Raw genomic sequence first — 13,973 nt, 5'->3', positions numbered from 1 at the left:
ACAACCTTCACCAGGGGTTTTCCTATGGCGTTTTAAGAATGAAGTGATTTTCAATCAATGTTGTATTGTAAATCTTCTAACAACCCAAAGAGTACAATCTGGAAAGAGGAATATTTGTAGAAGTATGAAGGAAAGAGGAAAACCACGAATCATAAATGAAAGAACAGAATAAAGGGATATTCTAGTTTGTTTCTCTGTTCCTGGGGGGGGGGGAGACACTGACCAAAAACAACTTGGAAAAAATGGTTTATTTCATCTTATACTTTCAAGTAACAACATTTCATTGTAGAAAGAAGTCAGAGCCTCGGGCAGAGACAAAGGGGCTTACGGGCTTGCTTGCCATGCGTTTCTCCGCTTGCTTTCTGACATCACCCACGACCACCCACCCAGCACCCACAGGACCCTCCTACAACAACCATTAATCAAGAAGATGCCCCCACAGACAAGTCAGTCTGACGGAGGCACCTCCTTAGCTGGGGGTCCCTCAGGTGACTCTAGGTTGTATCCAATTGACAAAACTCTGACGGTCACAGACAGGAAGGACATGTCCTGTCGTCAGTGAAAAGGAACATCTAGGAAAAGGATGGCTACGGTCACGTGGACATGCCGAGAGAAGGTATAAATGAACAAAACGCCGCTCATAGGTAAGTCTTCCTCATCTCACATATTGAATTATATTTACTGTCACAGAACACATCATTCCAGCCCCATTTCATAGGATGCCAGTAAACAATCGAAGCGCATCGCTCTTCGGGAAGATTGGGCTCATTTGGGTGCCAGAACCTGCAGGAAACACAAGACGGAAGTAACTCCTCCACGGGTGCGCAGCGGTTGCTTGAAAGGTCGAGTTTAAGGTTGAGTGGAACAGAGCTGAGGATGAGAGAGGATTCCAGCGTTTTCTCCCCTCTCTCACACAACCCACTTCTAAAATGCCAAATACAGTCAGCTCTACATAGGTTTTTTTTCTGATGTGGTACACTTCGACCTTTCCCCTGCAACCCCATATTTACTTTCTCTTCTTCAAACATCTCTCATTGTGATTTAAGTTAGTGAAAGTTCTTTTTTCTTTGGCATTCACAGAGGCTGCCTCCTACCATCGGCTTCCTGACTGGATGTGAATTATCTGCCTCCTTTGAGGACTGTAGAAGGGGAGAGAGGTAGGGATGGGCCTTACTTTTTGAATTAAAATACTTGTTTAACTAAAGAGAAACCAAATGCTAGTGGTCTTAAAACAAATACGTGTAACAATAAAATGAGTCCTAATGATATTCTGCACTACTCATAGATCAGGGCTTTATTCAGCCATTGTCAGAGAGGCTTCAGATGGAAACAAATACAGAGACCACAGCTAGAGATTACACAGAGAGAGACCTCGGACCACACAGCTCTAAACAAGATATTTCCAGTCAAATCCTTCACCCCAGAGCTCAGGGAACCAACCCAATGTGGAAGAGAAGGAATGAGTGGGGGTGACAAAGGGGACAGAGGACATCAGGAGAACAAAGTCCTCTAAACCAACATGAGCAAAACTCCATGAACTAATAGAGTTCTGAAGCAGCATGTACAGGACCTGCAGGGGTCTGCACTAAGTCCTCTGCATATATACTATATCTTCCAGCTTAGTACTTTTATGGGATTTGTTTATGAATGCATCTGGAGGGGGTCTCTGATTCTTGTGTCTTCTCTTGGGGCTCTTTTATTTTTCTGTTGGCTTGGTTTGTCCAACTTTGATGTGATGGTTTTCATTTTACCTTATTATATTTTATTTTGTTATGTTTTATTGTTATCTCCTAGAAATCTGTTCTTTTCTAATGAGAGACAGAAAGGGAGTAGATACAGATGGGAGAGGAGGTGTGGAGAAACTTGGAAGAATAGAGGGAAGGGAAACTATTGTCAGATTATATTGTATGAGAAAAATATCTGTGTTTAATAAAATAAATAAATAAAACACTTGTTTAACTTCTAATTCACCTTAACCCTGATCAAGCAATTTACCATTTTTTATTTTAAATTCTTCATGTATAAAATGGAAATCATAAAAACTAGAAATACATTTAGTAAAGGTTTCAAAGTAACTCACAAGATTGCATGAGGATGAAATAAGGTAATATATCAATAACTTCACTTAAAAATAACAAAAGTATTATTATGTAGCTATTCTATTTGTCATAATTCTGAACCAGTTATTTTAAATTTTATTTATTGGAGACCAATAAATTAATTTAAGTCTCTACTTGTGTTTAAAGGTAGAAAAATCTAATGGCTGAGAACATCTTTAAAGTCAGGAAGATACTGGGTTAAATGCAATTTCTCATTTTATTGATCTATTGATCTTGAGGATGTTATTATTCAATATTTAATACATAAAGTAAATTTCTAAAAGAGAAGTTTCATGAAATTACGCATACATTTAGTGAAAACTTAGTGTCTTATAACCACTAATATTAATAGTTACTGCTAGCAAAATTTCCCTCAATTTTCAACCTAAATAATCCCAATGGTTCATTAACCCAGGACTGCACTCACCTGACACTTTTACTGAAAGGAGTGTTATCTATCCATTGCCATTTGCCGTTACCTTGTGGATCAGAAAGCCCCAGGAAGTAAACAACTGACTTATTCAGCTGTTGGGTGATGAAGTTCTGTATGAATGAAAGGGAGTTAACAACTGGGAATGTCCGTGTTAAACAGGGCAAGCATTCTTTACAGACTTCACAGTCATAGAAGAAAACACAAATGAAAGAATGGCCATTTGAACCAGTAGCACAGGAACCAAAAATACCAGACGGCCAGAGCCCATGAACGCTCATCAATCATTCTTCACCAAGTAAAAGGATAATCTCTAATCCCATGAGGTTATTTTTTTAATTTAAACTCTTTTAAAATGTTATGTGCCTAGGTATTATGATACTATGTCTCTATCTGGCAAGGCCAAGGGACACCCTGATTAAAACATCATTTCTGAATATATTTGTAATGTGTTTCCACAAGATTTGTGATCTCAGTAAGCTGGCTTGCCCTCCAACATCGGTAGTCATCATCCAAACATTTAATGGCCTGAACAGAACAAACATCAAAGGAAACAGGAGTCCCTCTTCTTTTGCTTCCTGCCTGTCTGCTTGGGTAGAGACAGCCTTCTGATGACCCTGGATCTCAGGCCTTTGAACTATGACTGGAGATACATCAATGGTTTCCCTGGGGCTTCAACAAATTCGGCAAAGTTGCAGGATACAAAAATCAACATACAAAAAACAGCAGCATTTCTTTACACTAACACAAGCAACAACAAAACCAATCTGAAAAGAGAATGACTCTTTACAATAACTTCAAAAAGAGTAAAATACGTAAGAATAAGCTTAACCCAGAGGACAGCCAGTCCTCTGGGAAACCAAATAGCACACAGTGGAGAGACTCCATTTTCCTGGAGTGCATAAATAAACTCACATGTATAGTCAAATGATCTCTGGCCAAGCACCAAGATCACACGATGGGGAAAGGACAGACTCTTTAATGAACACTCTGGGAAAGGAACAAAGCTAGTCCATTCTTCCATTCTTCATACAGAAGTCAATTCAAGGTGCTTCAAATGAATGGTGCAAAGTTATAAAGTCTTTGAAGAAAATCCAAAGTAAGGGTTTTATACACTGGAATTAGCAAGGTATTCTGGGACATGATATCAATAGAACAGGCAGCAAAATAAAAATAGATAGACAAAGGAATACATCAAACTAAAAGGCTTTTTCACAACAAAGAAAAAATTTTAAAAAATAAATAAAATAAAAAAGCAGACATTTTCAGGCCACATATCTGATAAGGGACTAATATCCAAAATAAATAAAGAATACCTATCAACCAACAAAAGTAAAAGAAATAACACAATTAAAAACTGGGGAGGGGAGTTTTGAGCCGACATTTTTCCAAAGAAAATATACAAATGGCCAACAGAAATATTAAAAGCTGTTCAATAGAAGGAACGGGGAGCAGGAAAGGATGGGAGCACTACAAATACTCATGCACTCATGTACGAAATGATCAGCTTAAAAGGGTTCAACATCATTGGTCATCAGGGAAAGGCAAATTACAGCAAGTTTGGGATTCAGAATCATCCCAACCAGAGCAGCTATCATCAAGGAAGCAAATACTGACAAGGATATGGGGAAAGAGAAATATTTAATTTTGGTGGTTTCTCAAAACACTAAAACTAGAAATGCCACTACTTGACTCAACTATATCATTCCTGGTCACACCTGGAGGATTCGATTACAGAGGAGTTTACTCATCCGTGTCCATTGCTGCTCTGCGAACAATAGCTAAGACTGATCTAGATGCCCATCAACTGAAAATGGATAATGAAAATGCGATACATGTGCACTATGGAATTGCAAAGAAAATGAAATAGTGAAATTTGCAGGTAAATTAATGGGATGGGAAAAAATTACTGAGATAATCTAGGTCCAGGAAGACAAATGCCAAATGTGGAGATCCTATCTTGGAATTTTTAGATTTATGCTTAACTTAGAGTACCTACAGAGTCCAGGAAACTAGAAAGGAACCCTTGGTGGGGAAGGGAGGGAATGCCTTAAAGGAGGAGGGATAGCAGAACCAAGGTACTGTGAAAGTAAATGGAGTAAATACCAAAATGTAAAGGTTTGAGAGAGTGTGGTAGGTGATGAGGGAGACGCATGGGTGGGGGAGGGTTAGCCAACACTAAGGGTGGGTGAAAAAGTCATGTGGAAACCTGCTGTTGGGTAAGCCAATTAAAAATACAATTTTAAAAATGGAGCTTGAAAAATTAACCACCATGGGCATAGGTGCTCCATAAGTCATTCAACAAAAATCCTAGTGTTTTGTCTGAGATACCTCCTTATAAGATGGAGGCTTCGGGAGAGCTCCTCTTTGCAGTGGGTGATGGTCAGTGCAGAGACTCATAACTGGTCAGTGCTCTTCAACGGGATGTCTACACCACAGCACCCCAAGTTCAGGGAACACGGCACAGAGAAAAGAACACAAGAGCCGAAACTCACAACAGCAAAGGCTACCTGTGAAAGACGCATACAAGGCGGTCCATCAATATTCCATCATGGTGTGGGAGGGGCTGTAAGACCCCATCCCTTCCTGAGGAGCTTTAACAGTTGCTGATATAAAAGGAGTCCTATTTCTCAGAGGTGGCTGCACACTCATGCTCAGACAGGGAATGCTATTGAAATATGAGTCTCATCCCCTCCCCCCCAAAAAAATGATAGAGAGGGAAACTTGGAAAGAAAAGGAGGTGCAGCGGGAGAGGAGGGGGATAAGGGAAAATGATGAGGGGCATTCTGGCCAAAGGACTTTATATACAAATGAAACTGTGAAATAATAAATACTTTTTTAAAAAGTGGGATCTAAAGGAGATATTTACACAACTATGTTCACTGCACTCACTATTCATAACAGCCATGGAATGGGAGCAATCTATATGAAAACCACTTAAGGAATGGAGGGAAAGTGGTATTTTAAATGTTCTCACCACACACATACATACATGAATATAATGGATTTGAGCATTCTGTCCACAATGCACACACACAGCAAATAATCACTTTGTACCCTGGAAATATATGCATTTTTTTCTGTCAGTTACTCTTTAAGATACCTAGTGAAAAATCATATAAAACAAAACGAGGAAGTAAATGAATATTCAGACTTAACATGAAAGAAAATTTTGTCATATACTACAACATGGATGAACCTTGAGGACACCATGACAAATGAAATAAACTAGACACACACACACACACACACACACACACGCAGGCATGCAAACGCACACTCACGCGTGCATACATGATTCCACTTACATGAAGAATCTAAAGTAATCAAACTCATTTAAAAAATGGGGAAGTAGAGGAGTGTTTCCCTTTATGAATTGGGAAGTGGACAGTTTTTGTTCAAGGACTTCCAATTTCACAAGACAAAAAAGTTCTAGGGGATTTCTATCTCTGGGTTTTACTTGGTGATTCTTTGGTGTTTTTATGCTCATGCTGCAGACTGTTTTGTTATTTTATTCTACCATGTGTGTTTGGTGAACATACTAATCACTACTAGCCATTGCCTCTGCATGTGTGTTACGATTGTGTAGCTTGGTCTTCTTGTACGAACAAGCTGGCAGTGGGGGCAGGGCTGTCTCTGACTCTGTTGCCTGATTTTGGGATCCTTTCCTCCTAGCAGGTTGCCTTGTCCAGCCTTAGTAGGAGAGGAGGAGCCTAGTCTTACTGCAACTTGATATGCCGTGGCTGGCTGAAATATACGGGAGACCTGCCCTTTTCTGACGAGGAAAGAGAAGGAATGAATGAATGATGCTGGGTGAAGAGGGAAGATTGTGGGGAGGGTCCAGGAGGAGAGGAGGAAGGGAAGAGAAACTGTGATCAGGTTGGGAAAAATTAATTAACTAGTTAATTAATGATAAATTTAAAAATGATCGAGTTTAGTAAATCTGGCTACATTTTCCTACAATTAAAAGGCTAATGAAAAATGAGAAAGAGCTACCTGCTCGGCTTCCGTGTTGATCACCACCAAATGAGCCCCCATCTCGAAGCACTTCTGCTCACTGATGCTCCAGATGTTCTCCTTGGTGGGAATGAGGTAGCAGCTGGAGCCAAATGACTTCCAGTTACTGGGGCAGCATCCCCACATCTTTTCTGTGACATGAACGAGAAGTGTGACCACAGGGGGAGACAAATAAGATTAAGGATACATGTTCTTCTTAGTGTTCTACACAACTCCAAGGATGTGAGGCTGCTCACCAGAATTGCTTTCTCGTCATAATTACAACATTTACTGTTCTCTGAACATGTCATCTGGGACTATGGAATTGATGTTGAGAGCAGTACTAACCTCCTGGGTTATTTAATCACATAATATCTCTGAATCTTTTTAAACAATACTTAACTCAAAATAATTGCTCCATAAATTGTACTTCTCACTAATTTTTACCCAATATCAAACATTCAGCAACCTTAACAATCGTTTATTGATTATTAAGAATGCAGAGCATAGACTCATGCTCTAACTCAAGCATCCAAACTTCATTGCACTCTCACTAAGTAGGAAGGATCTGGGGAAGACAAAGTGTGTTTTCCAATTCTCTTTTAACTGTGACCAAAGTGGACATTTTTGTGGTCTTTATCAGCTAATTTTATTTTTTGTTTTATTTTTAATTGAAAATAACTTCACACAATATATTCTGATCATGGTTTCTTCGCCCCATCTCCTCCCAGATCCTCCATTCCCAATTAACTCCACACCTTTGTTCCCTCTTTCTTTAGAAAACAAAGAGGCAGTTTTTCTTAAAGAACAGAATTTAAAATAGAAGAAAAACACAAAAAAAACCCCAGAGAGAGAGACACTCAACTGATGCAAAGAAAAAACCCATAAAAACCACAAAATTGAAACCCATAATACAAAGGGCCAGTAAGATTTTTTAATGCCCAAATAAAGCAATATGAAACAAAAAAATCTATCATTGAGTTTGAAGTCTGTGGAAATTCACACAGTAGAATAAAATAACAAAAACAACCTACAACATGAAAGTAAAAATAGAATCACTAAGTAAAACCCAGAAATAAAACTGGAAATATATAATTCAAGAAGTCAAAAAAAAAAAAAAAAGCCTCACCAACAGATCACAAGACGCGGAAGAGAGAACCTCAAGCCCTGAAGACAGGATAGAAGAAATGGATACCCCAGTCAAAGACGAAGTTAAATCTAAAGAATCCAGGCATAAAACATCTAGGAAATCTGGGATCCTATGAAAAAGACCAAGTCTATGACTAGGAGGAATAGAAGAAGGAAAAGAAACCCAGGTCAAAGGCACAGAAAATATTTTCAGCAAAAGCACAGAAGAAAATGTCTCCAACCTAAAGAAGGACAGTCCTGTCAAAGGACAAGAGACATACAGAACACCAAACAGACCAGATCAGAGAAGATATTCCCTGCAATGCATATTAATCAAAACACAAAACATGCAGAACAAAGAAAAAATAGTAAAAGCTGTAAGGGAAAAAGACCACGTAACTTATAAAGCAAACCCATTAGAATAACCCCTGACTTCTCATTGGAGACGCTGAAAGCTATAAGGGCCTGGGCAGATATTCTACAAACTCTAAAATACCACAGTTGCCAGTCCAGGCTACCACACCCAACTAAGTTTTTCTTTGAGACAGAATCTCACTATGCATTCCTGGAACTCTTGGGTTAGACCAGACTGAATTCAGAACTACAGGAAGCTCCCTGCCTCTGCCACCCAAGTGCTGGGATTGCAAGCATGCATTACCATGAGTGACAAAATAAAAACATTTTTGCTTTAAGTTTTGTTTTTATTGTATTGATTCAAAAGAGCATTGTCCAAATGTCTGCTATTTTTATTTTCTGATATGGTGTTATATAATTTTGCCACATAAACTTATCTACAAATAGAATGAATTATACCAAATAGCCTGTTTGGCCATAATTTTAAGCTAGATATGCTTAGGGGATGTGTTTATGAATGGACACTAAGTTTTTCATTAAAATTCACTTCTGTCTCATTTCAGAATCTTCTAAAGGTGAAATGCCCATTTCTCCTTTCCAGGAAGTTTTTCTCTAAAACTGCAATTGTAGCCTGGTGTGGTCCAGCACATCTATAATCTCTGCACTCAGAGGGATGGTGAGGACGAGCTACTATAGGCTATCTAAGGAGTTCATCCCTTCCTAGGCTATATGTGAAACCTTGTCTCAAACTAGGTATATGAGCTATTATTGTATAAGTTTCTCTGAAAAAAAATGGGAGAAAGACTATCCTAATGGAGTTGTTTTCCTTAGGAATAAATCAGCTCCATAGTCATTTGACCTAAAGAAATTCAGTATGCTAAGAAAATCATGGCCAGGGCAAGCTGACAACACTTTTGTATTACCATACAACATACCCTGACCAATAACTTAAAGGGAAAATCCCAGCACCTCCTAGGCACATGTCTGTCCTTGCTTAACGGATTCTCCACAGAGGTGGCATGGTGAGTAAATCAGTTCTAGAGACAGGACCCTGACATCTGTCTAAATGGTGTTTCTTTTATGTGTAAAGACTAAGAACCTAAGGAAAACTATAGACAAGCACATGACGGCCTTTAACACCCATCATCACACAGAGGCAAGGCAGACATGATACTCAATTCGACTCCCAACTCTCCACAGATGAATTTGCTATTTATGCGTTATGGACAATGGCTGGCTCAGGCTGAGTCGGTTTTCCTGGTAATAAAGCTGGTACTTGGAGTGGAGATGGGTAGTGTTAGCTGAGAAACTTAAGTATCAAAAAGAATTTTATACATTGAATGTAAAACTCATGGAAAAGGTTATGAATGACTTCCAGAGTCTGACAAAATACATGTTGTGTTTTGATAGTATTTCCCCAAAGCAAGATGCCTGAGAATTGAATTGAATCATTTCCTGGATGTATCCAGAACCTGAACTAAAAGTGTAAGTTTAGAGAAACCTTAGTAGTATCCAAGTTTAAACATCATACAACACACACACACACACACACACACACACACACACACACACACACACATGTGCCACTATAATAAATCTTAAGCTCATCCCTAGTAGTTCTCTCTCTCCCTCCTCCCTCCCTCTCTCTCCCTCTCTCTCCCTCTCTCTCTCTGTCTCTGTGTCTGTCTCTCCCTCCCTCCCTCCCTCCCTCCCACCCTCCCTCCCTCCCTCCCTCCCTCCCTCCCTCCCTCCCTCCCTCCCTCCCTCCCTCCCTCTCTCTCTCTCTCTCTCTCTCTCTCTCTCTCTCTCTCTCTCTCTCTCTGGAAACGCATTGTGAATCATCACCTGACACCCTTGTCCCTTCACTGAGGCAGGTGGGATTGGAATGGTGTGCATGAAGTTCAGACAGTCTTGTATCAGGCTTGTCCATTGCAAACTGGTAAGTCACTGTGGAGAGAGAAAGGACGAGTATCCACATAGTCATCCTGGAAGCTCATGTCCTCTACCTGGACCAGGCTGGTGCACCTCCACTCTACCTCCCCGACCCCTCCTCCAGGCAAACCACTGAAGACCAGACAAAATTATTACTCCCCTGTATTCTCTTATACTGCTTGTTTCTACATCTCATTAGTTTTTTTCCTTTCTCCAACTATAACATCAGCTTTGTTTTCTGGAGCAGAAATTTCATCATCCACAACCATTAAGCACAAACTCCTGCATCAGGGAACTGCCACAGGTCCTGTTGGCTCACCAATGCCTGGTCCCCTTTGTTTAAACAGGTTTGAAACAAGACCACCAGGTATGTTAACATATCCTAACCACTCCTGAATAGGAAGGCACACTTTAAACATCTGGAGTGGATATGGTCAAGATACATTATATGTAAGTACAAAAATTTCAATGAATAAATAAGATTTAATGTTTTAAAGTTAGCATTTTGTTCATGAGTGTGCCCATTAAACAACATTAGCAAAAACAGACTTTCTTCAATATTTTCAGCAAATATTTCTACATTTCTAGTTTGTGCTTTGGGTCCTGAACTTCTGTTTCTTTTTGCCCATTCATACAACAAAGATGTCTGTTCCACTATGTTCATAGCAGCTTTATTTGTAATAGCCAGAATTTGGAAGCAACCTAGATGTCCCTCAACCGAAGAGTGGATAGAGAAAATGTGGTACATATACACAATGGAGTACTATTCAGCAGAAAAAAATAATGGAATCATGAGATTCACAGGCAAATGGATGACACTAGAAGAAACCATCCTGAGTGAGGTAACCCAGTCACAAAAAGAGAAACATGGCATGTACTCTCTCATATATGGATTTTAGACATAAATCTGGGGAGTGCCAGCCTTCAATCCTATGGCCAGAGAGTCTGGGAAACAGAAACTTCATTTAATGGCTGATCGAAGAAGAGGCAGACTCCCTCGGTTAAGTACTGAGCTGAACTCAAGAAAGCCAGTAACAGAGAGGGAGGACTGATGATCAAAGGGATTAAGACTGGGCTGGTTTAACCCCCAGAAACAGCTGACCAGACAAAGGTTAACTCTTGAATCCCAGGCATCAGCCTGGGAATCCAGCATGGGACTGATCAAGACCCCCTGAATCTGGGTGTCAGTGAGGAGGCCTAGGGAATCTATTGAGCCTTGGGCAGCAGATCAGTACCCATCCCGAGTATACACACGGACTTTGGACTCCCATAGAACAATGTGAGGTGCACTCTCACCCTGAACTCTTGGGGAAGGGTCTAGGCCCTGCCCTATATGAAATGACAGACTATGGACACCCCCATGGACGGCCTCACCCTCCCTGGGGGAATGAGGGGATAACGGGGGGGGGTGGGGGGAGGGCACAGGAGGAGGAGAGGGAAAGGGAGAGGGACCTGGAGCTGACTTGTGAAGCAACCTTGTTTCTTATCTAAATTTAAACTGGAAAATAAAATTTAAAAAAAAGAGTGGAAAAAAATATCTATCCTTAACCAGCACAAACCACCTTCTTAGGCTTAACTGTGCCGACGAGAGCCCATCCTGCTTTGGTGAGAATGGAATGATGTTTGTCTCATCTCAGAGCACACTGCAGACATGAAGTTCTTGGTGTAAGCCATTCCCACTCCCGGACTGTGTGATCATCTTCACAGCAAGCAAAGTAGACTGCAAAGAACACCATCCAAACCTCTCACACCGGAGACTGTGACGCAGTTTTGTGAGCAGGTGAACAGGGAAGAAACGTTTTATTTCTTCAATCTCCATCATTTAATGTGGCTGCTTTTCCCTCTCATATTGAAAAAAACGTCCCGTATGAATCAAGGACTATAAACTGCCGACATTATGAAATCCACTGGAGTTGCACTCCCAGTAGAGAGGGGTTGAGACCAGAGGAAGTGATTGCTGGTGAGCCCATGCTGGATGGCCCTGTCACGACGACGGTGACTAAATAGTATGTGCTAACTTAAATGTCTCAGTGATCAAAAAATGGAAAGAAAAGGATGAAGAAGAGAAATCAACAAAAAACATGGTATTACATGTAAGATTTGACCAGTTAATGGGGGGGATGGCCCCTGTGAGTATCTGTAGAACAGAAAAGAGCCCAAAAGAGACCCCACATCAGTGAAGAACTTACCCACACATCCGGTGATGAAACAGGCGCTGAGGAGCAGGACGGAAATCACAGTGACAGACCAGAATCTCAGGGACCAGCAGACTCCCTTCCCTGTCAGAGAGCAAGCAGATGCACTCACCTCAAGACCAAGGTTAGAGTGATGAAAAACCCAACAAAACGCTCAGAGTAATCATAAACTTAAGAGCAGGAAAAAGCTGTCAAAACCCCATAATAAATGACCAAGTCAGCTCTGAAGCGCACACACACACACACACACACACACACACACACACACACACACACATACACACAAACACACACACATACATACATACACACAAACACACACACACATACACACAAACACACACACATACACACACACACACACACACACACACACACACACAAATTGAGAAAAAGTCCTCCATCGGGCAGCTGCAATTCTCACACCCTTTTTAAGTATCACCTTCTTCCATTGATGGCCTATCTTTTCACATCCCCTTTCAATATGTGATGTCTTGCTGCCTTGGTCCATTCTGTCACTTCAGCCTGTCCATTGTCTGTCTCTTTACCCCAAGCCACTACACATCACTTCACACATCTCTGGAACTGAGACAGGAATGCTCACCTCCACCTTGGCAATGTCTTTCCTGCACCATTGTTTAGCTCTATGTGCAGAAGGTCAAGACTTCTTGTGTCTGTTTCTCCAAGATCTGACTCAGGGACCTGGCCAGAGCTCAGAGTCAACCTCTACATGCTCTGAGCTAAATGGCCCAGAGATGGTCAACACTGGACACACAAAGAAGAAGTCACAATCTGAACTGGTTTCCAGTGATTTAAAGACATGGGAAAGAGGAAATTGAGAAACATGCCTTAAATTGTTCCTGAAAACTCTGACAAGAAGAGGTTCATCTTTTGCTCAGTTCCCAATGTGGAAATTTCTCCCTCCTCCAAAGAAATTTATCTGTAAGCCTTACTCAAATTAAGTGTTCCTTCACTATTAGGGGCCATGCCAGAGGAGCTCCAGCCAACAATGGAGCTTATGGAGTTCAATCACGGAATAGCCAAGCTACAATGAATAAACCCTAGAGAGGCAAAGCCCCAGAAGGATTGTTCCCAACAGGCCCCTTGCTCCTGCTTGCTGTGCCGTGTTCCTGCTGTGTTTGGCATGATCTGATTAGTATGTGGCCTGATCCCCCTGTATGTAGTATAGTGTGATTATTTTATGGGAAAATCCCATGCCTCACTGGGCAATTTACTTGCAGATCATAATGAAGGTGATTTTTATAAGAGCAATGATGCTTACTTAGATCTATGATTTAATTAAACTTTTGGAGTCAGCCTAGAAGATAGAGGTTGCCAAGACATTTAGTGAAGATGATTAGGGAAGTAGTTAGGTTATTCTGCCAATTGCTCTAATAAGAGATACAAAAACAAGAGGGCAAAGATAGGCTAGAAGTCACCTTCCCCTTTGTTAGATGTGAGATTTGCAGAGAATGGAAAATAAGAACAAGGATGCTTCGTGCATTACAGACCTGTGAATTCTGTCTGCCTGTGGAGAAACAGGCTGATGATAGAAGAAAGTAGTCACGTCTCTGCACCCAGAGTCAGGACTGAGTTCCTGGGTCATGTAACTACAGAATTAATCACAGGTTTCAGTATGAATCTTGAAAAAATGTGAAAGGAAATTAAATGACCCATTGTGTGTAAAGAAAAACAGACAGCTGACCACACACTCAAAGTTTTTGTTGAGTAGAAAAAGGATAGGGATCTGAAACCGCAAACTGCCACCTGACACTACAAATGGCCCTGGCTGAAATATACCTGGCTTGCTTAAATCTTTGTTAATCAATTATAAAAGAA

The 13,973-nt window shown here is 40.7% G+C and overlaps 1 protein-coding gene across 2 annotated transcripts; it reads right to left on the bottom strand.

Moving 5' to 3' along the window:
* Nucleotides 1-233: 233 nt before the first annotated feature.
* On the bottom strand, nt 234-12,900 carry LOC101838982 (C-type lectin domain family 6 member A). 2 transcript variants are annotated; one of them, XM_040738803.1, is made up of 6 exons: nt 12,739-12,900; nt 12,129-12,218; nt 9,853-9,954; nt 6,526-6,677; nt 2,527-2,642; nt 234-870 (listed from the first exon to the last, which is right to left on the bottom strand). In XM_040738803.1, the coding sequence occupies exons 1-6, from the start codon at nt 12,767-12,769 to the stop codon at nt 639-641; spliced, it is 723 nt and encodes a 240-aa protein (XP_040594737.1). In that variant the 5' UTR covers nt 12,770-12,900; the 3' UTR covers nt 234-638. The 2 variants fall into 2 exon arrangements, with proteins under 2 accessions (XP_040594737.1, XP_021080376.1); XM_021224717.2 differs by having other exon boundaries at nt 234-783.
* Nucleotides 12,901-13,973: the final 1,073 nt, after the last annotated feature.

Source organism: Mesocricetus auratus, unplaced genomic scaffold (genome assembly GCF_017639785.1).
Source record: "Mesocricetus auratus isolate SY011 unplaced genomic scaffold, BCM_Maur_2.0 Super-Scaffold_100676, whole genome shotgun sequence".
Lineage (NCBI taxonomy): Eukaryota > Metazoa > Chordata > Mammalia > Rodentia > Cricetidae > Mesocricetus > Mesocricetus auratus.
This window is presented reverse-complemented; position numbering and strand designations above follow the sequence as displayed.

Excerpts from the sequence above, each read along its gene's own strand:
- LOC101838982 (XM_040738803.1), bottom strand. The coding sequence starts at position 12,769 with ATGGTGCAGGAAAGACATTGCCAAGGTGGAG. Across the intron at positions 6,678-9,852 it reads TGAAGGGACAAGGGTGTCAG|AAAAGATGTGGGGATGCTGC; the intron begins GTGATGATTCAC and ends TTCATGTCACAG. Across the intron at positions 2,643-6,525 it reads TCAACACGGAAGCCGAGCAG|AACTTCATCACCCAACAGCT; the intron begins GTAGCTCTTTCT and ends TCATTCATACAG.